This window comes from Lithobates pipiens, unplaced genomic scaffold (assembly GCF_037356315.1).
Source record: "Lithobates pipiens isolate NorthernLeopardFrog02 unplaced genomic scaffold, aLitPip1_a1.2 Scaffold_22, whole genome shotgun sequence".
In the NCBI taxonomy this organism is placed as follows: domain Eukaryota; kingdom Metazoa; phylum Chordata; class Amphibia; order Anura; family Ranidae; genus Lithobates; species Lithobates pipiens.
The window spans coordinates 149918624-149944975 of record NW_027507784.1 but is presented as its reverse complement, the minus strand read 5'-3'; the positions used below and the strand labels follow the sequence as shown (position 1 = coordinate 149944975).

General features: G+C 41.9%; 1 protein-coding gene across 1 annotated transcript in view; it reads right to left on the bottom strand.

Moving 5' to 3' along the window:
- The window catches only part of LOC143925695 (parathyroid hormone 2 receptor-like), a 187910-nt gene that overhangs the window by 78558 nt on the left and 83000 nt on the right, over positions 1-26352 (bottom strand). The window contains exon 3 of the mRNA XM_077450157.1: positions 1835-1901. Within this exon, the coding sequence (XP_077306283.1) occupies positions 1835-1901 (67 nt within the window). The remainder of the gene's footprint in view (positions 1-1834; positions 1902-26352) is intronic.

Here is a 26352-nt window from a genome sequence, read left to right as displayed (position 1 = left end):
CAAGACACAAGAAAATAATGGACTCCTGCTTTACTGGTGGTGGTGATAGGGGTGGGCATGTTAATCTTAGTACAGTATTGCCTTTTTTTTTAATAGCACAACATATTCTAAAATGGTCTTACAGGTTAAATTGCGTCTTTCATGGCTAGATAAGAGCGTATCTAAACCCAAAATGTTCTTTTTAATTTTAGATGTGTGAATATTTGAATGAATTTGAATATGAATTTTTCAGTGTTGAAACGTTAGAATCTCTGTAAGGTTTTTATCACTGCTTGTGCCCCTGCTGAGATGATTCACCCATAATAAAATATATAAACAGCCAATGTCATAACGCTTTTGTTAAAGAGAAGCTTTAATAATTTAAACACGCATGCATGCGCATGAATTTTCATCATATAAAAGCTGCCATAAAACAGTTCAAAAAGGCCACAGAAACAAGCTTACAGCACAAAATAATATTGTTAATTTTTAATAATAAAACATTACATCAATTTTCAATGCTTTTATGCAAAGTGACCACAACGAAAGTATAAAAGCATTAGTAATTCTCTCATAAGCAGAGAAAGATTTAAAAGCCTGTTTAAGAGTAATGCATACAAATGAGTCTTAGTATAACAGTTGGCATATGATTAACCCTCTTAGTTTCTAAGTCAATATAATTTGAAGATAATTGGTGCAAGAACTTAAAATCTAATTATGTGAAGCTGCATTTCCAGCCCTTAGCTTGGATTATATGGAGATATTAATCTCTAGCTGCTTAGATATTTACCCCAGGGCTCTGCTGGGGATTAAAGGAGATCTAAAGTACCAGTTCTGACATTTAGTATAAAGACCATCTTTTACCAAAAAAAAAAATGCTGCATTTGTTTTCGTAAAAAAAAAAAAAAAAACATTCTTAGGCCTCATGTGCACTGCTGCTGGTAAACGGACGTTTAGAGGCAGTTGGCTGCTTTTTTTCAGCTGCCCCTGGACTCATGTCAACTCATGAACCAATGTTATCTTATGTGTACATGTACACAGGTTTGTTTAATGTTGTTTTTAGGCAGTTGAGTTTAGAGGCCTTTTTTGGAAAGCAAAAAAATGAGTTCAGATGCTGAGTTTAGAGGCATTTCAAGTGCCAAATGCTTCTAAACGTGACTAAATGCAGTAACTCGGATTTAGCTGTGTTTTGTTTACAGGCGTTTTTAATTTTTTTCAAATGCTTCTAAACCTTAAATGCGGAAAAACTGACGTTTTAAACATGGGTTACTATCTGTCAAGTTAAATCATTCAGGAGAGGTTGTAAAAAAAAACATCCCGTGTACATTAAGCCTTATTGTAAAAATTGTCCTCATATTATCCCCGTGTTCAAGTTGCTGTGACTGGTGATTTGTGCCATTTCTGGTTGTTTAGTATGGTTGCTGGTTTGAAACAGGATTACTGGTGTGAACAACCCCCTAAATTACAATGCGTGAACTGGGTAATAAAATTGGAATAAAATTGTTTTGGTTCATAGCAGTCATTTTTATCTTTCTTCACTATTTGTTGAGTCACTCTACTTATCTGGACAGTTGATGCACATATGTGTTCTGGATCAGTGACTCAGTTAGTAGTGAATGGAGGAAAAGGGTGACAGCTGTCAAGAGTACTCTTTTTAAAAACAGGTGCATAATAATATTCCTATATCTTTACCTAGACAAATTTCCTTTAAATTCACCTCTGTAGATTTAGTTGTACCTTTAGAAGTTATAAAGAGAACCATGCTGCAAATCATAAGCTATGAAAATACAATTCTATAATGATAATTATTGTAAAACATTACAGTACATGCATTTTATAATGAATATCTTCTTACCCCAATTGCTGCTAGTATTGGCCCTTGGTATATCCATTTTATTTCTCCAGCGCTCAGTTCCCAACATCTGTAGGATAAATAAAATTAGAAATCTCCTTAACTTTTAAATCTTAGAAGCAGAACATTTTTAATAAGAAGTTAACCCAGACACAATTGTGTTTAAGATTTCCATGCATACAGTACTAGAAAAACATCCACTTTTATACAAATTGAACACATTTTGTATTCTGCTTGCTATATTTTCCTTGTTCAATATTTTTTATTGAAGTTTACAGGAAGAACAGAAAAAAAGGGAGGGAGTGAACAATGTCAACCATACAATAGGACATTTTTTTTTTCAAATGTGTCTTATTTTTCACAAGCATTTGGACTGAACATGTTTTTCATATTATTATTTTGACTTTATCTGGTGGCTATAACATATACTGTCTGATAATAATCGGAATTTATGGTATACAGGAGGGACATGAGATCTCTTATTCATGTTGTGGAGTTGGTATTTATTGACCCTTCTTTAGTTAAATGCATTAGCTTATTTTATTCCCTTCTCGTAGACATCTACAATAATAGCATGGCTATTAAAGTGGACCTATAATTAAAATTCACATCCATTGTGGATCATTAGGGCACATATGAGTATTGTCTTATTTAGAGAAAAAGGCTACCTCTTACTTGACAACAAATATAAATAAAATCCTCCCTAGTATGACAGCCAAAGCAGCCTTGATCAAGTGGATACTTTTTCTCATTATTAAAGACAACAGTCTAATAAGTCTTGTAGACTTGACAAGAGATAGGGATTTGGCTCTAGGTGAACAGGAGTTTGACCCTAAAGATGGGTACACACTACACTGGGTTGCATGTAAAAAAAAACTGTCAGCTCTGGCCGGAGATGATGTACTAATAACCTGACATAAGTGCAGAGATCTCCCCCCACTGACATGAGGATGCCCCCCCCCCCCCCACCAGAACACTCCAATCAGTGGTCTCTGCCATTTGCTGAGAGCGCTAATCAGGAGTCGGTACGCTGCTGGTTTTCAAGCATGCATGTCGAACAGACATACACGCAGGCTGTTTTTTGTTTGTTTTGTTTTTAACGGGCCAATGTCTCCCACCGACCCATGTGTAACCTGGCTTAATCCAGCCTGTCCATTGTTTGGCAAATGTGTGAACAACCTGCTCCATGTTTGTCCATTCAAACCCCTGGTTGTTGTTTGTTTACCAGTTTGTCATTTAGTGGCTATAAAATTACTGCTGATAAATGACATGACACATTTCTGCCAGCCTCTGCAAACAAGCCAGTGGGGATTCTGGGTGACATTGTTGACAAAATGCGGTCATGATCATATTTGATCAATAATGCAATCCAGAAATGCCTCAGGCTTGTTTACTTACAGAAGCCAATTGGGTGATCTGTAATTTGTGACAGGAACCATTGTGATTGATGTGAATCTACTGTACATTAGGGATGGGCAAACAGGGCACCTGCCCTGGGCCCAATCTTTGTAGGGGGGCCCATGCTACCCGTGAATTGCGCCCCGATTACGGCTTTGCAGAGTGCACAGAGGACACAGGAGGCTGTATTCCCAATCTAGCCAGCAGTGAGGGGGCGGGGCTGGGAGCTCCACTGACGCACTGACCCTACCCCATGTAGCCTGTATGCTGGAAACAGAGCGGCTGTAGTTAGAGCAGTGATCGGAGTGGGCGTCTCAGTGGAGCTCCCAGCTCCACTGACGCGCCCACTCCGATCACTGCTCTAACTACAGCTGCTCTGTTCCGAATAGAGCTCCCAGCTCCGGCCTCTCTCTGCTGGCTAGCATGCGAATATAGCCTTCCGTGTCCTCTGTGCACTCTGCAAAGCTGTCATCAGGGCCCCAATTCACAGGTAATCTCATGCAGTATGTCTCCAGTCTCTGGTAGTCTCATGCAGTCTGTCTGCAGTCTCTGGTAATCTCATGCAGTATATCCGCAGTCTGGAAATCTCATGCAGTATGTCCACAGTCTCTGGTAATCTCATGCAGTATATCCGCAGTCTGGTAATCTCATGCAGTATGTCCACAGTCTCTGGTGATCTCATGCAGTATGTCCACAGTCTCTGGTAATCTCATACAGATTGCGGTATGTCCACAGTCTCCTATAATCTTGTGCAGTATGTCCACAGTCTGGTAGTCTCGTGCAGTATGTCCACAGTCTCTGGTAATCTCCTGCAGTATGTCTGCACTCTCTGACCCTCTCCTGTAGCATGTGTATTAATGCGCTGCTTTACTTGCTCAATAATTTGGGATTGCTCCACTGCTCAGTGAGTGGTAATTATATGCATTAACCTATAGCAACCAATCAGTGAGCGGTAATAATGTGCAGAAACCTCTAGCAACCAATCACAAGCAGAAATTATGTGTTGTAACCTCTAGCAACCAGCCAGTGAGTGGTAAGGAATTGGCTGTAACCTCTGGCAAACAATTGCAATTACTGCATGATCTGCTGCACTAAACTGATTTTGAGTCTATCTGCTATTTTTTGTATGTCTCAGAATGGAGGGGGGGGGAGAAAATGTTTACCCAGGGCCCAATCAAAATTAAAGATGGCCCTGTGGACAAACTTCAGACTGAGAATAAGTTCAGCCTGAACATCACCCGAGCACACAGTCAATAGGTTGTTAAGGAGTGGGGCCGGAAAGCTGCGTCCTGAACAACAGATGAGTTATCAGCTTCCCGCTGACAGCTAAATGAAAAAAACAAAGTAAAGGCCCCTTTTGTCTGGTATGGATTTTAAGGGGAACCTCATGCTATTTTTTGTAAAAAAAAAAAGTGTGGGGTCCTCCCCAAAATCTATACCAGACCTTTATCTGGGCATGCTGCTTGGCAGGCTAGGAAAGGGGGGGGGATGAGTGAGCACCCCCCTCCTGAACCATACCAAGCTACATGCCCTCAACATGGGGGGGGTTCTTTGGGGCAGGGAGGTCTCTGCCACCCCCACCATAAAGCACCTTGTCCCCATGTTGATGGGCACAAGGGTCTCTTCCCCAAAGCCCTGAGTGGTGGTTGTGGGGGTCTGCAGGCAGATGGCTTATCAGAATCTGAAAGCCCCCTTTAATCATTTTAGCTCCAGTAGATTTACTCCCTTCATGACAAGGCCACTTTTTAAGATATGGCACTGAGTTATGTTAACAGGAAATTGCACGGTCGTACACAGCTGTACCCAAAAAAAAAAAATCGATGTCCTTTTTTTCCCCCCACAAATAGAGCTTTCTTTTGGTGGTATTTGATCACATCTGCAGTTTTTATTTTTAATGTGATATAAAAAACAGACCAACAATTTTGAAAACAAAAAACATTATTTTTTACCTACTGCTATAAAACACATTAAATTAAAAAAAAATGTATAAAAATCTAATTTCTTCATCAGTTTAGGTCAATATGCATTCTGCTACATATTTTTGGTTAAAAAATCCTCTGTGCTGAATGATCACTGAGTGCCGGCAGACATAGAGTCTGGGGTACATAGAGTCTGTATAATCCCAGCTGGAGTGGATTGCCTGCGGCGCGTAGGCATGCCACAGACACGGACGTGTTGGATCACATACTAGGTATGTAATCCAGTGCAGCAGTGCCACCTTGCTGCCATATCCTAGGTTCCATGGGTGTTTATGTCTACTCCTCATCAGATGATATAATGAATACCTATGATAGGGATCCCTGAGGTCCCACAATTAGGTACTATTGTGTATGTGTATATATACGATCCATTGGGCTTACTTTGCTGTACAAACTTGTTTATTATCTATGTTGGGGATTAAGAGAAGCCCAGATTATATTGGCTAAATTGTACTTTATATGTATTTAATCATGCATATTGTTAGATTTTGTATCATTACAATGTATGAATCAAAATGGGTTTTGATGTATAATTAATATAATGCACCCTGATTATGAACATTAAATATCAGCTTTACTTTATTTCGTACCCAATGTTTCAATTAAAGTCCAATTTCCCTTTCCCCTCCCCCTTCTTTCCACATTTTTTTCACAGCGACAGGGATGGAGGTATTCAACCTTACCAGGCCATTTACTCATTTAAAGTCCCAAACTTTAATTCCTCTCATTTTTTGTAACATCTAGATTGTAAGCTCTAAGGACTAGGACCCTCTGATTCTTCTTGTATTGAATCGTATTGTAACTGTACTATCTGCCCTCATGTTGTAAAGCACTGTACAAACTATCGGCGCTATATAAATCCTGTATAATAATAATAATAAAAGTATAATTAAGTTATAAGGGCAGCAAGTGGTTAACAAGGGGGTCCTCAGATCCCCCCAAGTGAATGAGTAGGGGAACATTGCTCCCCTACTCATTCACCAAAAAAGTGTCTAAAATAAAGACAGGAGGCAGTTTTTTGACAATTGCCTTATTAAAAAAAGTAAAATAACAATGTCCCCTGATGTAGATCCATCATCAATCATGATGTCTGCACTGGACCTGAAAAAATAAAAAACAAAAACGCTCTGCCCTCGACAAAGGCCAAGTGTCGAATGCCTGCTTTGCTATGTGACAGTTCTTAAATAGCTAAGGGGTGGGGCCACTTGGTGACGTCATCTTGTGGCATCAACCCCATGTGATGTCACCGGTCGATGCATGCTGGGTTGGTGACTTCACAAGGGGCGGTGCCATCAGGTGACGTCACCAGGTGCCCCCTCACCTATTTAACAACTGTCACAAGGCGGAGCAGGCACTCAGTGGTTAGCCTTTCTCACTGGTGGAGCAATTTATTTTTGACACTTTTTTGCATGAATGAGAAGAGGTATAATGTACCCCTACTCATTCACAAAGGGAGGAGCAGGATATGGGGGACCGCTTTTTAAAGGATGCTGCTAGATTTTGATAAGCCTCCTGCCCGCAGACCCCCACAACCACTTCCCAGGGCTGTCGGGAAAAGGCCCCTGTCCCCATTGAAGGCATGTGGCCTGGAATAGTTCAGAAAGGGGGGCGCTCGCTTGTCCCCACCTTTTCTGGCCTGTGAGGCTGCATGCTCAGATAAGGTATGGTATGGATTTTGGGGGGACCCCACGCCAATTTAAAAAAAATGTTGGCGTGGGGTTCCCCTAAAATTCATACCAGACCCAAAGGGCTTAGCATGCATGACCCCTCACCTTTTTTTGTATTGGCGGCAATTGCTTGCAACTGTGATAATCAATTAAAATGACTTTTATTTGGTCAGTTTTTCTGCAGCAGGTTCTATACACTTTTTAAAATATATATATTTTTTGCATTGATACATGTCCCCCAGGGAAGTACTCGGGCCCCCATACCCTTTTAATGGCCAATAACTTGCATATAATCCTTCAAAATGGGGATTTTTCATGTTCGGGTCCCATAGACTTTAAAAGAGTTTGCGGCTGAGGTCCAAACTTTTTCTCTGTTCGGGAGTTTTGGTGAGTGCTGAATTGGGGGGGGGGGGGGGTAATGTTCGTGTTCAGCCCATCACTACTGTACATCACTGGAAAATTGTATTGATGCAGAAATTACATTGTGGGATTTTTTCTAAATGTACAAATGTTTTCAACATGACAGTACAGTTAGTGAGTTTGCCACAGCCCTGTATACATAAAAAATTGGAGTACCCCCTAGGTGGGACTTTAACACATCCCAGAAGCCCTGGGATTATCTGACAAATGTGTGGCAGAAAGGGCACATCGTCCTTTAAATAATTGTAAGACATCTGTATCTGAATTACGTGGATAGGCTACCTATACTGCAGTGTTTTAGAAAAGCGTGATCCGTTCAATTGGACAATCAAAAACTTCTGAATTTTTCCATATTACTCAGTAGACCTATCTCGCAAATGTACAGAGTTCTAAGCCGTTTTTTCTATGCTCTTAAAAAAAGGCATAAGATTTACACTAGCCTATCAAGCTTTGTTTCATGTACCATCTCTGGAGGGGGAACAACTTACTTTTCAAACCCCTGTGGAAGCTGAAGTCTTTCTCCAATCGCTTTCTCAGCACCAGCTAGCCACCACCACCAAATTGGATAAAAGCTTATCTGGGAGCAGGGAGCAGCCCCAGGAAGGACCCTCCTAAAAGGCCATGCTATGCTAATTCCTCAGGACAGTACAAATTGAGGTGATGCTATGCTTACTATGATTAGGGTTTACATCTGATGTTGGTTACATTGTGTTGCAGGTGCTGAGAATCCTATGCTGTGCCTTTTTTGTACAGTGTTTGTATGGTATTTGGTTTTATGCAATATGTTCTTGAGCACTACACCTTGAGCCTGTTCACACTGGATCCCGGGTATCCATTCTGTCCCGGCGTACAGGCTCATGGTTGCCCTGTGTGAGATGCTGGAAGTCACGTGTGGAAAAAAGGCAAGTCAAAAGTAAAAGTAAAGTCACTTGTATGCTGTATTCTGTTTTCAGTTTGTTCTGTTTTCCTTCCTGGTTTTTATTTTCATCTTCTGCTTGGTCTCTGCTATGTGAGCCCATGGCATTCCTGATTGTCTATTTTCAGCCATAAGAAGTACTATTTCTCCCATTATTCCAAGGTCTATGCATGTAGCCTCCTGGCAAATTAAGAGCGTGGATTTCCTTGGCCAAATAAAGGTACTGAGACACCGGTATTAGCAGATATTGCTTTATTGCAGGAGACCCACTTGTTAGAGGCTGATTTTTTCCCATATGCAGAAGCTGTGGGTGGGTAAGGTACTCGGATCAGCAGCTGTAGACCACAAAGTGGGGGAACAGATCCTATGCTATAAAAACCTGATATATGACCTGGTACTGATTGTGAAAGATGATACGGTCCAGCTTAAATTCCCTACCATGAACTCTTAATTACCAACATACATGATATGCCATAATTCACCTGGTATATCATATTTCCGCACTATCACTGACTGGCTCTTGCAGAAAACACAATATCTACATCTAGTAGGGGAGTTTTTAATTCTTTTAAGAATAATGATGAGGACAGATGGGCTCAAGATGTAATAGCCCTTGCTACTACTTCAGATCGATCTACAACACTCTTCTAGGTGACCACAACAGTAGGTCTGATCAATACCTGGAGGCTATCCTACTGTTAAGCAATGGAGATTCCTTCTGTACCTAGCCCATGATGAAAAGCTGAAGCCTATTCTCCAGGATACCTGTACAGAATATGCAACTACAAACGCCTCTTACAAACATAATACAAACCTCTTCTGGGATGCCAGTAAGGCCTTCCTGTTGGGCAAGATCATTTCCTATGTACAGTTGGTCCTCTAGTTACAAACATCCGACTTACAAATGACTCCTACTTACAAACGGAGGGAGACAACAGGAAGAAAGGGGAAATCTACCCTTAGGAAGGGAAATTCACCCCTGTAAGGGTTATTATGGGAAAAAGGTACCTCCAATGATGCTTTATCACCAAGGCTTGTTTCTACAATAACCCAAGATTTTCAAAATCCAATTGACATTGATACAGAAAGTGAGGTGAAATCTTCTGAGCAGGGGCACAGACAGCAAAACAAACATTACAGGTGTGTTAACCCTTCCATGTGCTATCAAAAAAGCTTAAAAATATTTTTTTTTCTGGAGCAACACTTAAAAAATGTACATCTTCCAACTTACAAACAGACAACTTAAGAGCAAACCTACAGACCCTATCTTGTTTGTAACCCGGGGACCGCCTGTATTTTTCTATAAGATAAAAAGCATTAGGGCAGTAAAAGGAAGCAAACTCTCCTTGTCCATTAGAATACCCAGACCATAGAAAGATATGACATGAGGCCAAACCCTTGTTTGATCTATGTGCGGAACAACAAAACATATAACATTTGCCTATCCGGACCTTCGAATCCACAAATACTATAAGACAGGAAAACTGTTAGTAAGGTTATGTAAGGGCCATCATCAGCTGACACATATCACCTCCCTGAAAGATAAACAAGGGAAACTGGTTTCCTCCTCTAAAGATATTAATACAATTCTAGAAACCTTTTATTCCTTTGTGTATGCCACAGACCCTATAGATCTAACTGAAGCCACTAGATTCCTTCATTTTATCCAATTGCCTAACAAAGATCATATCCACTTGCAAACCTTAATTTTCCCAATAACAAGTAGCATGTTTCCATGGCTATTAAAAATCTTGCAAGCAGCAAAGCTTCAAGACCCAGTGAATTCTCATTGGAATTCTATAAGCTTAGTCAAGTTTCATCAATGGACGCCCAGCAACCAGCATTAGGAAAGTTCTAACAGTGTTGGAATATGTGAAAGCTTGTTCCTTGGAAGACCTAGCCATTATTACACTATATGCTCAGAAGGCTTTTGACAATGTGAGCTTCCAATGCCTATCCATGGTCCTTAGTCAGTAAACCTTCACGGGTGCATTCCAACATTTCTTAAATAGCCTATATTCTTCACCCTTGACTAGGGTGGTGGCAGCAGGGCCAATTTAGGACGTGCTTTGAGTTTTCGTTTTTTGGGGCTTTTTTTCGAAAATGCGAAAATTGGGAATTCAAAAATTCTGAAATTCGAAAATTCAAAAATAAAAAAGGAAAATACGAAAATAAGAAAATCCTGAAATTCTAAATAATAACTAACTAATAATGCCTAACTATTAAATTATAGGTATTGAAATTTCCTTTCAAATTTGGCTGTTAGTGAACATAATGATTACAAATGTATCTGAAGTTCCGAATTATCCAAAATAATGAATGCTGCATCTAAACAAATGGAACAGAATACAATAATAATAATACATTTTTTATTATTATTATTTATTATTATTATTAATTTGTTAAGTAACTTTGAATAAACTCGTGTTCCTTACGTTCACTAACAGCCAAATCTGAAAGGAAATTCCAATACCTATAATTTAATAGTTAGTAATAGTTAAGTTATTATTAGTTATTATTTCAGATTTTTGGTTATTTGAATTTTCAGATTTTCATTCTTATTTTCAGATTTTTTTCTCACCCGGGTTGTATGCAGATGTCAGTGAGTACTGTGAATCACCGTCGCCCCATTTTCGCAGTCCCCTTATCCCGCTACCAATAATCGAGGTCCCTTTTGAGAGGATTTTGATAGACCTGGCGGGCCCGATAGTGAAGTCTGCCCGGAGGCACCAGCATATTTTGGTAATCCTGGACTATACAATGTGCTATCCTAAGGCCATACCCTTGCATAACACCTCCGCTAAGGCTATTGCCAAGGAGTTAGTCAAGGTGTTTAGTGGAGTGGGGATTCCAAACGAGATCTTAACTGATCAGGGCACCCCATTTATGTCCAGTGTTACCAAGGAACTGTGTAAGTTATACAAAATCTCCCATTTTCGTACCTCTGTCTACAACCCACAAAGGGATGGTCTTGTGGAAAGATTTAATAAAACTTTGAAAAGTATGCTGAAAAAGGTGGTGAACAAAGATGGGAGAAATTGGGATTTTTTTTGCTACCATATCTCATGGCCATATAAGAGGTTCTGCAGGCATCCACAGGCTATTTCCCTTTTAAGCTCTTGTATGGTAGACCTCCCAGGGGGCTGTTAGGTGTCACCAAAGAAATGTGGGAAGGAGAGCCACCCCATATAGAAACATCATAGAATATGTCTCCTTGATGCAGGATCTAATCGCAGCTGTCCTGCCCCTGGTATGAGAACATATAGAGCAAGCCCAGGAGGCCCAGAGGAGGGTCTATGATTGGGTGCCAAGGTCTGTACTTACAGCCCTGGGGACAGAGTGTTGGTACTGGTTCCTACAGTGGAAAGTAAGTTCCTAGCCAAGTGGCAGGGTCCCGTTGAGGTTGTTGAAAGGTTAGGGAGGTAAACTACATAGTCCACCAGCCAGGGAAAAGGAAACCACAACAAATTCAATAAAATCATGTGAATCTTTTAAAGCCCTTGAAGGACAGAGAGATTTTACTGGCCACATCACTGCCTCCAATAGACCGGGTACCAGTGACACCTGACATTCCCATAATGAATTCCCTGTCCGTGGCACAACAACGTGACATTAGGGCATTTGTATACAAAAATAGAGACTTTTTCTCCCCCTTACCCAGACTTACCAAGGTGATCCAGCATGATATAGTGACGCAACCTGGGGTTTGCGTAAATGTAAAGCCATATAGAATCCCAGAGGCCAGACGAGAGGCAACCACAAAGGAAATCAAAAATATGTTAGAGTTGGACGTGATAGAGTCCCACAGTGATTGGTCGAGCCCCATAGTTCTGGTCTCAACACTCAATGGCACTCTCAGGTTTTGTAACGAATTTAGGAAACTCAACAGTGTGTCCAAGTTCGATGCATACACAATGCCTCGGGTCGACAAACTCGTGGACAGGTTGGGACAGGGTTGCTACATAACGATTCTAGACCTAACAAAAGGCTATTGGCAAATACCCATAACTGATTCAGCCAAGGAGAAGACTGCCTTTTCCACTCCTGAGGGCTTGTTTCAGTACAAGCTGATGCCGTTTGGCCTGCATGTGGGCCCTGCATCATTCCAGCGAATGATGGACAAAACTTTGAGACCACATCGCCCGTATGCAGGCGCTTATTTGTAAGATGTGGTCATTCACAACCCATGACACTTTGCAGGAGGATTTGATTCACTAACAGATGCCTATGGTAGCTATCTTTACATTTCCACATTGCTTATCTGACACTCTCTTCATCTTTCCCTATTGCCTCTCTGAGGTTCGGGCTATCTAAGGTACTGAGGTCACTCATCACTTCTGTTCCTCCACAGGTTGTGGTCTATAACCACAACCTGGCCTGTGCACATCTCTTCTTTAATTTCTTACCTTGGTATTAAGTGTCTATTCACCTTAATTCAAGTATATTATCTTATGGATATTCTATTTATCCTATACAGATCCTTCTGTTAAATCTATTTCTGGCCATCACGTAATACCACATTATGAAAATGGATATCTCTTTTTGTGGGGTTGTCTTGCCTGAGTCCCACTGCCTTGATGCTCCTCAATACCTCATCTCCCGAAACAGACACATTTTTTAGCCCTGGCAGTCCCCGCCCTCCACAGCTGCATATATATTTTTTGCCTTTGGTTTTATGTAAGTATCTAGGCTTGGGAACCCTGTTTCTTGCTATTTAATTTAGTTTTAAAACTAGATATACTTATACTCTATCTTTTGCAGATTTTCTGTAACATCCGCCGCTGAAGAAGTGTTAATACACAAAACGCAACGGTAATTTAGGATGTGGCTACGTGCTTTTTAACCAGTTCCCGTCTGCGCTATAGCTGAATGATGGCTACAGCGTGGACCTACATTGCCGGGAGGCTGTCAATAGACGTCCTTCCCTTTTCTTGTACCCCACGCGCATAGGAGAAAATCTGTCCTGGCCGTGTTCCTTGGACACAGACAATCACAGATCACTGTAAATGGCCAATCACAGCAGCCATTTACTAAGAGAATGGCGTGGCCAATGAGAGATGATCTCAAATGTAAACATATGAGATCATCTCTCATTGACAGTCCTCCCTCCTCAGACAGAGACCGCATGTGAGGAGAGAGAGAATCTGTGAGGAGAGAGAGCTGAAACTGTGAGTGATTTAAAACATTTACATGTTACAGTGAACGGATAACATATAGTGCCCAAACAGTGCCCAATCAGTGCCCACAGTGTCACTTAGGAGCAGTGTCATTTAGGAGCAGTGTCAATCTGTGCCATATATAATTAGTGCCCATCTGTGCCATCAGTGCCCATCTGTTGCATCAGTGATCAGTGCCATCAGTGATCAGTGCCCATCTGTACCACCTGATCAGTGCCCATCTGTGCCACCTCATCAGTGCATATTTGTGCCGCCTCATCAGTGCACATGCAGAAATTGAACAAAAAGGTCTGGATGGCCGCACTCCAATGAAAACAATTTCTTTATTATTATAATAAAACCATTAACACGTTTCACACGTTATAGTAGGTGCTTATTCATAGCTAAGTTTTAAAATAATGACAGAAGACATATATATGCAAGCAGGAAAAAATTTAAATTGGTGTAATTAGGCATTGTGTAAGCCCACTACAGGTGACACAATGCTCTCAGTTGATATAAAGGCAAGTCAGCTGGAATTCTCTCTCTCTCACATGATCACAAGGTTAACTCTTAGGACAAAAATAAAGACAAACAAGCCAAACCCATAAAAGATATATAAATAAAGACGAAAAATTTGATGGTGATGCATGCTTAACATAATTAAACCACCTTAAACAGGTGGGAAATATCCCACTCAAGAAAGTCTTCTAAGAACAAAAAATGTTGTTTAAAAAGCTTTCCATAAATATGTGTGCATATATGTATATGTACTTTGATAAGACTGCCTGCAGAGTTTCCCGGTAGAAGCGCCTGTGCATGCCTAGCATTAGAATTCTCATGTAAACATGTACATATATCCAAAAGAGAAAGCTGCGCTAAAACTTATAAAATACCAAAATCATAATATGACATAATGTATCCTATTTTTTGCAAAAATTTCAAAGATTGCAAAATGGTGCAAAAATCAATAAAATATAAATTTTAAAAATATAAACAGTCCAAGAAAGAGGGGAGAAAGACAGGATGATGAATCTCAGTCCATTTCAGTGACTTCATAAAACACCCTTCAAGTATGTAGCAGGTGCACCCAGAGGAAAGAGGTTTATCCACCACCAAATTCAGTGAGGCTTACCAGCTGCCAAGATCTCTTTTTTAAGGAGATCATACGAGCTTGCAAATAGGACAATCACTCCTGGTCCCTTTAATAGGCTCTGCTGGTGTTTCCAACTCCTGTACCCCCTTCTCAGAGCGTCTCCCGTTCCACCACAATCATTTAGCAAGATCAGAGGCAGAAGAGGGGAGAATTCAGTCACAGACAGGGATGGATTGTGAGCTCACTCACCTCTTGAGGTCCCTCTTTCCTCTGGGTGCACCTGCTACATACTTGAAGGGTGTTTTATGAAGTCACTGGAATGGACTGAGATTCATCATCCTGTCTTTCTCCCCTCTTTCTTGGACTGTTTATATTTTTAACATTAAATTTTTATTGATTTTTGCACCATTTTGCAATCTTTGAAATTTTTGCAAAAAATAGGATACATTATGTCATATTGTGATTTTGGTATTTTATAAGTTCTAGCGCAGCTTTCTCTTTTGGATTGTTGTATATTGTGTGTGTCTCACATTGGGTTGCGGCAAGAATTTATTACCATTATCATTTAATTTTTCATTTAATCTTTTGTCTCACTAGCACTGGATTATTCCTAATTTGAGTACTTTTTGGTCAGCGCTGTTTTTCAACGATTTTTTAAACATATACATATATAGGAAGAAAAATATATTAATAAATATTGCTCTTGTGCCTGCACAGGTAGGTTAAACCAAATTCTGTGAAAAAACCCTGTAGGCAGACAGGATTCCCATCACACAGCACAGCATGAAAACACTAACTAACCCCATGTCAGAAAGACCAGATAATTGCATGCAGACCAAACTGTCAGCCGCAAACAACATGTTCATGGTTATGATTCAATCAATTAGGTACATATATGCAATATAACTCCTGCAGATATCAAAATCACCTATCAAACACACATATTGCAACATAAACTCTAGAAAGAATGAATACATGCAAGGAGGGAGATAGACATGATCATGTCAGGAATAAACTGTCAAGCCCCATACACACTATTTGATTTGGCGTCAATGAGGATGGCAAACGAGATCAAGCTCTCCAGCTCAGTGGGTATATCTCGGGCTGCTATCTTATACTTGATGGAATCTGAAAGACCATGAGAAAAAGCAGCCACGAGGGCCTTATTGTTCCAAGCAACCTCTGCTGCCAGAGTACGGAATTCAATGGCGTAGTCGGCAACAGTTCTTGTACTCTGTTTGATGGACATGAGGCACTTGGCAGCAGAAGCGGAGCATGCGGGAACGTCAAAAACCCTTTTAACCACTTGCCGACCAGCGCACGACAATGTACGTCGACAGAATGGCACGGGCAGGCAAATGGGCGTACATGTACGTCCCTTTAAATTTGCCGCCCTGCCATCGGGAGCGCGCCGCTGGCGGCCCGCTCCCGCGCTGGTCGGGACCCCCGTGAGTCCGGTCACGGGACCCGTGGACTCGATCGCCGCGGGCATCCCCGCGATAGTCTCACGGAGTGGCCGAATGGAGAAGTGCCGTTGTAAACAACATTTCTCCATTCTGCCTAGCAACTAGTGACGCTGATCTCTGCTCCATGTGATTGGAGCAGAGATCAGTGTTCACTAAATGAAAGCCCAACCCCCCCACAGTTAGTAACACGCCCCTAGGAACACTTAACCCCTAAACTGCCACCCACTGGTTAACCCCTTCACTGCCAGTGTCATTTACACAGGAATCACTGCATTTATATAGCAGTGATTACTGTATAAATAACAATGGTCCCAAAAATGTGTCAAAAATGTCAGATGGGTCCCCCACAATGTCACAGTCACAATAAAAATTGCTGATCGCTGCCATAACTAGTAAAAAAAAAAATAATAAAAAATTATTAATAAAAATGCTATAAAACTATCCCTATTTTGTAAACGCTATAACTTTTGCGCAAACCAATCAATAATCGCTTATTGCGATTTTTTTACCAAAAATGTGTAGAAGAATACGTATCGGCCTAAACTGAGGGAAAAAAAATGTTTTTTTATATATTTATGGGGATATTTATTATAACAAAAAGTAAAAAATAATGCGTTTTTTTTTCAAAATTGTCGCTCTATTTTTGTTTATAGCGCAAAAAATAAAAACCGCAGGGGTGATCAAATACCACCAAAAGAAAGCTCTATTTGTGGGAAAAAAAGGACGTCAATTTTGTTTGGGAGCCGTGTCGCACGACCGAGCAATTGTCAGTTAAAGCGGCGCAGTGCCGAATCGCAAAAAGTGGTCTGGTCTTTGACCAGCAAATTGGTCTGGTCTGAAAGTGGTTAAAGAAGGCCACAAACTGAGGGTAACTCAAGACAACAGGTTTTTGCGTCTCCCATAGAGGGTTAGCCTAGGCCAAGGCTCTCTCAGAAAGCAAAGATATCACGAAACCTACTTTGCTTATGTCCGTGGGAAACGCCTGGGGCAGCATTTCGAAGTATATCTCAACCTGATTGAGAAACCCTCTGCATTGAACTGGATCACCCCCAAATTGCTGGGGAAGTGGAGCAGAACCAGACATACCTCTTATAGAGGTAATGCTCGAGGCGGTGCCTGCACAGAGACTGGCGCATCAGCAGGGACGGCCTGCGACTCAGGTTGTACCGGAGCAGCCACCGTGGTGGATTCCAGGTGAGCTGTGCGATTCATGCGGTGATCATGCTCATCCAATCTGGAAAAAATATTACCAACAAGTGGATTGACTGTATCTTCTGAATTCATGGCCTTCGCGTACTGTCAGAAACCATGAAACAGACTGAGACAGAAGTACAATCAAATCACACTTGTTTATTAATAATAAAAAGGTAAATAGAAAAAAGCGTAGTCAAGCATAGCCAGAGTCCTGTAGCCAGATCGGGTAGTCAGCCAGTCCAAAGTTCATTAACCAGATCAGGTAATCAGCCAGGCCAGAAGTCAGGGATCCAAGGAGAGCAACCGCAAGCAGGATAAGAAGCCAGGTGGGATGTCAGCAAGCCAGTCTTGAAACAAACAGCAGGAGATAGTTCCCTGTGATGTGACCAATGTGAAGGCAAATGAAAAAGTGAGCAGGAAGGCTTTAAATAGGCAGGTCAGATGAGCATCATCAGGAACAGCTGGTAACTGTGGAAAGAGAAGAGAGCTGGTAATTAGCCGACAGCTGAGCGGCCAGTCCAGAGGAGGAAGGGCTAAGCCAGCCCTGACATTTCCGAAACATGTAGGGTTTTTCTGCAGCTAAAATCTTCTTTAGACCTAAGGTCCTTAATGTCGCGTACATACGATCGGAATTCCGGCCAAAAAAAGACAGATGAGAGCTTATCACCAGAAATTCCGATCGTGTGTATGCAATTCTGACACGCCAAAAATCACGCATGCTCAGGTTCAACTACGAAACAGAAGCTATTGGCTACTGGCTATCGAACTTCCTTTTTCTAGTCCTGTCGTATGTGTTGTACGTCACCGAGTTATAAACAATCGGAATTTGGTGTGACCGTGTGTAGGCAAGACAGCTTGAGCCAAATTCTGTCGGAATTCCGCCGGGAAAACCATCAGAGCTTTTTCCGTTGAGAATTCCGATCGTGTGTATGCGGCATAAGAGTAATTGTTTGCCACAACATTTAGCAGTTGTATTTCTTTATTTGTGTCCCTGTTCCTATGAATGTTTTTAGATGTTACATTGTTGTATGTTGAATAAAAATTTATATTTTTATATATATTTTGCACTAATTTTTCATCTATCCTGTGTTGGTTCTCCGCCCATACTATCCCTTTGGGGCATTTTTCTCTTTCCATATTTCTTTGGGATGTGGCAGAGACCTTCAGGATTAGCCTTCTAAATAGTCTCCGTGTCAAATATTTTTCTATAATACTCAGCAGCAGTCTTCAAGGGATAGTTTTCAGTCCCCAGAAACCCATGGAGTTGTACGTGGCTGGGAGGAGGTAGTTACGGATAAGATTATCCTTAGTGACCCAGAGGACTCAGAATTGAATTCCTCTGCAAACTTACGCTGCATGGCCTCCTCAATTCTGCAAAGCCTGCAAAAGGACACTCTGATTCCTGGTATCAAGGAGAGGGATCATTACTGGCTGCCAACCCTTCTTGATCCACTTTACAAGGTTGCAGAACTCACCCTGCCTTCGCAGAGGAAGCAGAGGATGAAACATCTTCAGGAGGCCTTGAAGAAAGGTTTGTGTAATGCATTTCCAGACCCTGGGAGGTTACCATTTCCTGGTGCTGGACAACGTGTTGCTGAGGCTTCGTTCAGTCAAAGGAAGAGCGGTGGAGAAGGTGGCTGGCTGACCGATGCCTTTAAAAAAAATTTCAGCCCTCAGCGTCAAGGTCTGAACAGTTCAAGCAACCATCGCCAGCGTCTGCATTATATGGTGCAGGAATTTCTAGGGGCAAGAGCAGACTAATGCTGCGTACACACGATCAGACTATCCAACACACTTAGTCTGGCGGACAAACTGCCGTAAAGTCCGCCGGACTGTTTGAATGAGCGGACCTGCCCACACATGGGACTTTTCCGCCGTACTTTTGAAATGAATGGACTTGCCCCCACATGGAGGAAAGTCTGTTCATTTTGAATGCGGCTCCAGGTAGCCGGGACTAGCGAAGGAAGTCAATGTCGCCGCCTTCGGCACCGAGATTGACACGTCGCTGGCCCCATCAGCTGGTATGGACTTAAAGGGGAAGCCCTACGCCGAAAAAATGGCGTGGGGTCCCCTCCAGGTCCATATCAGACCCTTATCTGAGCACGCTACCCGGCCGGTCAGGAAAGGGGGTGGGGATGAGCGAGCGCCCCTTGCCCTCCTGAGCCATACCAGGCCACATGCCCTCAACATGGGGGGGGCTTTGGGGAAGGGGGCCACATGGCCCCCCACCCCAAAGCACCTTTTCCCCATGTTGATGAGGACAAGGGCCTCTTCCCAACAACCCTAGCCATTGGCCTGCTGGTGGGGGGCTTATCGGAATCCCCCTACCCTATGTGAATGAGTATGGGGTACAATGTACCCCTACCCATTCACCTATGAAAAAAATGTAAATAAAACACAACCCACAAGGGTTTAAAATTATTTATTGCACAGCTCCGGGGGTCTTCTTCCGTCTTGGGGGGGTCTTCTCGCCGGACTCCTCCGCTATCTTCTGCTAGCTCTTTTACTAGCGGAGGAGCCCGGCTTTCTTCTTTGTTGCCCGGGGGGTCTTCTTCCAACTTCGGGGGTCTTGTCCCCCTCTTCGGTTCTTCTTGTCGGGCCTCCGCTCCTTCTTCCAGCCCTTTTACTGGCAGTGGCCCGGTCTTCTGCCGCCGCTGACGCCTCCGTCTTTGCCGCCTTCTGTTCTTCTGTTCTTCTGTTCTTCTCTTCTTGAGATGTTGACTCGTCGCTGTCTCTGAACCAGCCCGAATTGTTGTTGCGGGTGGGTGCTCTGCGTATTAGTGTGCTACTCCAAAGCACCCTCCCAATGTTGAGGGCATGTGGCCTGGTACGGTTCTTGAGGGGGGGCGCCAGGTTGCGTGCTTGGATAAGGGTCTGGTATGGATTTTTGAGGGGACCCTATGCCATTTTTTTTTAAATTGACGTGGAGTTCCCCTTAATATCCATACAAGACCTGAAGGGCCTGATATGGAATTTAGGGGGACCCACACATTTTTAAAATTTTGGTTCGGGGTTCCCCTGTGGGGAAATTCCATGCCATTTTTATCAATTAACTTTTATGTGTATTGTCAGACCGACAATTCATTATAGCCGCGAGTAGTTTTAAATTACTTTGTTTTCTTTAGAAATGTCCTTTTGCTGTCTAAACTAGACTGTTCTAAACACAGGAAACATGCACCACTTTACAGGCATACAATAGACACTCCCAGGTACGATATTTAAAGGAATATTACACTTTATTGTTTCACTTTTAGCATTATTAAAATCACTGCTCCCGAAAAAACAGCAATTTTAAAACTTTTTTTTGCATTGATACATGTCCTCTGGGGCAGGACCCAGGCCCCCAAACACTTTTTGACAATACCATGCATATACGTCTTTAAAATTAGCACTTTTGATTATTTATGTTCGTGTCCCATAGACTTTCAAACGCTCAAACAAATTTTTTGCCTGTTCGCATGTTTTGGATGCGAACCGAACCGGGGGGGTGTTCGGTTCATCCCTACTGCAAGGCCACCTCCTCTTTGACTGACTCTGTGCTCAGTTAGGATGCAGTAGTTCTCAGGCACTAACTCCACTAGAATGATGTTACAGTCAGGTGATAGTCAGTTTTCCGTGATGAAGAGACAGTCTGTGTTGTGTTGAGTGATAAAATCATGAATTTTGTGTTTGTGCTTGACTGCTGATCAGGGCGCATGATAGGTGTTGTCCTGGATGTGGTGTATTCCTGTTTTGGATGGTTGGTTTCAAATTTGTTCTCAATGCTGCGTTCACACGACCAGACTTTCCGGCAGACTAGGTCCAACAGAATCAGTCCGTCAGACAATCCGATCATGTGTGGGCTAACTTGATAATTTTTCGTTAAAAAAATCAGACAGACCTATAAATAGAACGTTTCAAATCTGTCCGACTGACTCAATTCCTATCAGAAAAACCGTTCGTCTGTATGCTGGTCCAACGGACCAAATACAATGCAAGGGAAACTATTGGCTACTGAACTTCCTTTTTTAGTCCCGTTCATGTCATCATGTTCAAAATTAATGGATTTTCGAATGGACTTAGTCCATTCGCGTGTGGCCAAGTCCGTTCGTTCAGAAAGTCCATCGGAACTCTGGCGAAAGTGCGTTGGGAAGACCGTCAGACCTAGTTTGCCGGAAAGTCCGATCGTGTGTACCCTGCATTAAAGTTGTTGTTTTCATAGTATTGTTAGGGTGGTGGTCGGTAATGTTGTAGCGGTATTCTTTAGGCTGCAGAGGGTGCCATGGTGCCACTCAGACTCTTTCCTGGAGCAGAGTTGGAGTGACGGTGATCAGTTGTGTGGTGGTGGAGGAGGTAGCAGTGGCAGATGCTGCAGGCCGGGGCAACCTGGGTAACGTCGGAAAGGAGATGTCCATTGAAAAACTGAAGAGTTAAAGTAAAAAAAAAAAGTTTTGATTAAAGTTTAAAAGTTTGAAAGTCTTAAAGTTAATAGAATTCTATGTCCTTTTTTCTGTCCAGGGTGTAGCAAGATGGCTGCTGACACTTCTATGTCCCTTTAGCTGGTCTGGGTGTAGCAAAATGGCCACCGTCGGCACAGGAGGCCGTAAGATGGCAAACAGACAGATTTATCCAGCAATCACTCAGGCAGACTTAAAAATACAGAGCAGGACCAGAGCAGGGGATGCTGATGTACCATCTGTGTAAGCACGAATGCTCTATGGGCCAGCAGGTGTAAGAATGGTGCTGACCTGAGCAGGGGATGTAGATGTACAGTCTGTGCAAGTAAGAACACTCTCAAGCCAGCAAAAGTGAGGATGGTGCTGGATTGAGCCCTGAAAGATGGGGGTGGGCCGCAATTGGGCTAGCCGGATTTAACCAGTGATCAGGTAGGCAGGATGGAAAATACAGGTCAGGTCAAATACAGGTCTAGTATAACATAAGGACTTGTGGTAGAGAGTTGTATACATATCATGACTTTAACTGCTTCAGTAGTACCAAAGTGGGGTAATACTGCACGACTCCCAAAGGTAGTGGGCGTCAAGACCATTCCCCCAAAAAATAAGCAACCCAGAAGTGATGTAACCAGAAAGTGACACTTACAGCGTGCTAACAGTGTTCATTTTTATTAGTTAATTAATATAGTTAAAGTGGATGTAAACCCACTCTCATCCTTTCTAAACTACTGCAATATTGGTTATCTAGAAGGATATACATGCCTCCTTCATGTATACTTATCTGTCAAATGCCTCCCCTCTGTCTACTATGAGACCCGAAAAACTGAAGATTTTGTGGGTGGGTTTGTTTTCCAGGGCTCAGTGGGTAGAGTCATGTCAGTAGACTCCCCGCCCACCTCTACACTCCCTTTATCAACATGCATTTTCTCCTGTGTATTTATTACACTGAACTTCTGATATGATCTGTAACATCCAGTGAAAAGACAGATAAGTCCCCACATGACTTCATGCTGAGGTGTGGAACAGCCAATCCTTGCAGAGCTGCTGAAGAAAGGAGTGGGAGTGGGAATTAAAAAATAAGGCATGTCTTAGGCTAGTGCACAAGATATGTAAATCACCTGTCAATCACAGCCAGGGGGAAGAACAGACAAAGATTTCACAGTTTGTCAGTTTTATCTCACTGAAAAAAAGATATGAGGAGGATTGCTCAGAGCTGGATTAACTCTTTGTGGCAAGACTGGGCACAGCTGATCTGAAATCTCATACTCTATATTGTACCAGACAAAAAAAAAAAGACAAAAAACGGGTTTACATCCACTGTAAGGTGTTTGTTGTATCTATCTTCGCAATGGGTTTGAATTTGTGTTTCTAATTTGCAGTGCTGTGTCCAGTTCTCTGAGTCTTCTGTAGTCTTGTCAGCACAGAGATAGTAGAAAAGGCTGCACAACAAACTCATGTGAAAAAATTACATACTTGACTACTCATGAAGCTTATTAAAAGCTTTCTCAATTTGAGGCAATGGATTTTTTACATTAATATTTATTACTACTACTCATTTGTGTTATATTCTTGCTCACTTTAATTTTAATTGCCATGGGATGGGCCCCTTTTTACCTCCCACCCCCATTTTAAATAGGCTAATATCTCTGTCAGTTGCATATGTCACATGTTTTAGATAGGAGCAGTCGCTCCATCACCTTGGGAGCTGTGAGGCGTAGCACGGGCCTTCCTCCTCCCCTCTCTATAGGGTGGGTGGACCGCCCTGCACTACGCATAGACGTCATGTTTTATGTGCTGGAACCGCTGCGCCATGTCTTTGTCAAAATGTATTGAAAAAGTTGTTTATCTTGCAAAATGCTCTCAAACCAAGTTACTCTAAAACCAAGGTTTTACTATAGTCGTAATCGGTTCACCTTTTTTTTTTCTAAACTCCAGCTTCCTTTTGTAGCAATAGTTGTATCCATTAATGTACTGAACCTTTGTTGCAGAAAAGAAAAAAAAAACTATCATTATATTCTAGGGCAGACTTTACTTCACTCTGTTTTCTTCTATAAAAAAAAACTCCTTGATGACTTCCTGGTATACATCCTAAAGGATGTGAAAATTGTTAGTAAAAAAAAGGAAGTATTGCAGCAGCTGACCTCATTAACACATACCCTGCACTTGCACTCTCCCTCCAGGAGATTGCTTCCACCCAGCTCTTCTACAATGCAATCATTGTCAGTTAGCACCATTCTCCCTGAATATATACCTAGTGTCTTCCTCTGGTGATCAATTGTTTTGCATCTCTGTCTCTCTCTGCATAGATTGTTCACAATCTATGCAAGCACACCCTATTCTGTGATGCAGTGAGGCAGTGCATGATGGAATATGAGGTTTCCTGAATGGTCACTTGATGCTACAGGAATAGAGAGAAACAGATTAAAAGCTAGATAAGATTTATAACTAGGTAAGTGGGAGAAAAGCACATTGGTATAGCTTGCGCAGAAAAGATATTAGAAAAGGCTTTGTTTTAAAAGTAAAGTGTGGAGTTAGTTATGACTGAACAGATGAACTTAGCCAAAAAAAAGTGTACTTTATTATTTACTTCTTGCATTGTTTTATTTATTAAGCATACCAGTGTGACTAATTATCACCATCTGTTCTCCTATGGGCCATTATTTATTTTCTTTAATTTGTTCTTACAAGCCTATGCTTATATATGCATTTAGCAATCACTTTTCTTTGCGTATGGTCCAGCATTTTTGAAAATGCATAACTCTTGAGAAACTGCGGCTTTAACCACTTTCAGACCGGACCATTTTGCTGGTAAATGACCAGAGGTCTTTTTACACTTTGGCACTGCGCTGCTTTAACTGGTAATTGCGCGGTCATGCAATGTTGTACCCAAACAAAATTTGCGTCCTTTTCTTCCCACAAATAGAGCTTTCTTTTGATGGTATTTGATTGCCTCTGCGATTTTTATTTTTTGCGATATAAACGTAAAAAGACCGCAAATTTTGAAAAAAAATGATATTTTCTACTTTTTGTTATTAGAAAAATCCAATAAACTCAATTTTAGTCATACATTTAGGCCAAAATGTATTCAGCCACATGTCTTTGGTAAAAAAAAAGTCAATAATTGTATATTTATTGGTTTGCGCAAAAGTTGTCACATCTACAAACTAAGGTACGTTTTCTGGAATTTACGCAGCTTTTAGTTTACGACTGCCTATCTCATTTCTTGAGGTGCTAAAATGGCAGGGCAGTACAAAACCCCCCCAAATGACCCCATTTTGGAAAGTAGACCCCCTAAGGAAATTGATAAGAGGCATGTTGAGCCCATTGAATATTTAATTTTTTTGCCTCAAGCGATTGAATAATGACAAAAAAAAAAATTTTTTTTTTTTTTTACACAAAGTTGTCACTAAATGATATATTGCTCACACATGCTATGGGCGTATGTGAAATGACACCCCAAAATAAATTCTGCTGCTTCTCCTGAGTATGGGGATACCACATATGTGGGACTTTTTGGGAGCCTAGCCGCGTACGGGGCCCCGAAAACCAAGCACCGCCTTCAGGCTTTCTAAGGGCGTAAATTTTTGAGTTCACTTCTCACTACCTATTACAGTTTTGAAGGCCATAAAATGCCAAGATGGCACAAAACCCCCACAAATGACCCCATTTTAGAAAGTAGACACCCCAAGCTATTTGCTGAGAGGCATGTTGAGTTCATGGAATATTTTATATTTTGCCACAAGTTGCGGGAAAATTACAAACTTTTTTTTTTTTTTTTTTTTTTTTTAACAAAGTTGTCACTAAATGATATATTGCTCATGCATGCCATGGGCATATGTGAAATGACACCCCAAAATAAATTCTGCTGCTTCTCCTGAGTACGGGGATACCACATATGTGGGACTTTTTGGGAGCCTAGCCGCGTACGGGGCCCCGAAAACCAAGCACCGCCTTCAGGCTTTCTAAGGGCGTAATTTTTTGATTTCACTCCTCACTACCTATTACAGTTTTGAAGGCCATAAAATGCCAAGATGGCACAAAACCCTCACAAATGACCCCATTTTAGAAAGTAGACACCCCAAGCTATTTGCTGAGAGGCATGTTGAGTCCATGGAATATTTTATATTTTGCCACAAGTTGCGGGAAAATTACAAACTTTTTTTTTTTTTTTTTTTTTTCACAAAGTTGTCACTAAATGATATATTGCTCACGCATGCCATGGGCATATGTGAAATGACACCCCAAAATAAATTCTGCTGCTTCTCCTGAGTATGGGGATACCACATATGTGGGACTTTTTGGGAGCCTAGCCGCGTACGGGGCCCCGAAAACCAAGCACCGCCTTCAGGCTTTCTAAGGGCGTTACAGTTTTGAAGGCCATAAAATGCCAAGATGGCACAAACCCCCCCCCAAATGACCCCATTTTGGAAAGTAGACACCCCTAAATTTAGGGGTACACTAGTGAGACTAGGTAATAAATGGCGGGTGCCCTGAAACTATAAAAAAATAACTAACCAACCAGCGTCACCTGTAACAGTTATATGGTGATCACTGGTGAAAGGGTTAACTAGGGGGCAATTAGGGGGCTTTATGCGGTAGTATATGGGGGTCCCTGGCGCTATAAAAAGCTGCAGCGAACCTAAATACCTACCTGCCTAACTAGCGTCACCTGTGACACTAATACAGCGATCAGAAAAACGATCGCTTATTAGGCTGGGTTCACACTGGAGCGATGCGGGAACGCCACGAATGCGCGGCGGGTTCCCGCATCGCATGCCTCCCGGCGGCAGTTCACA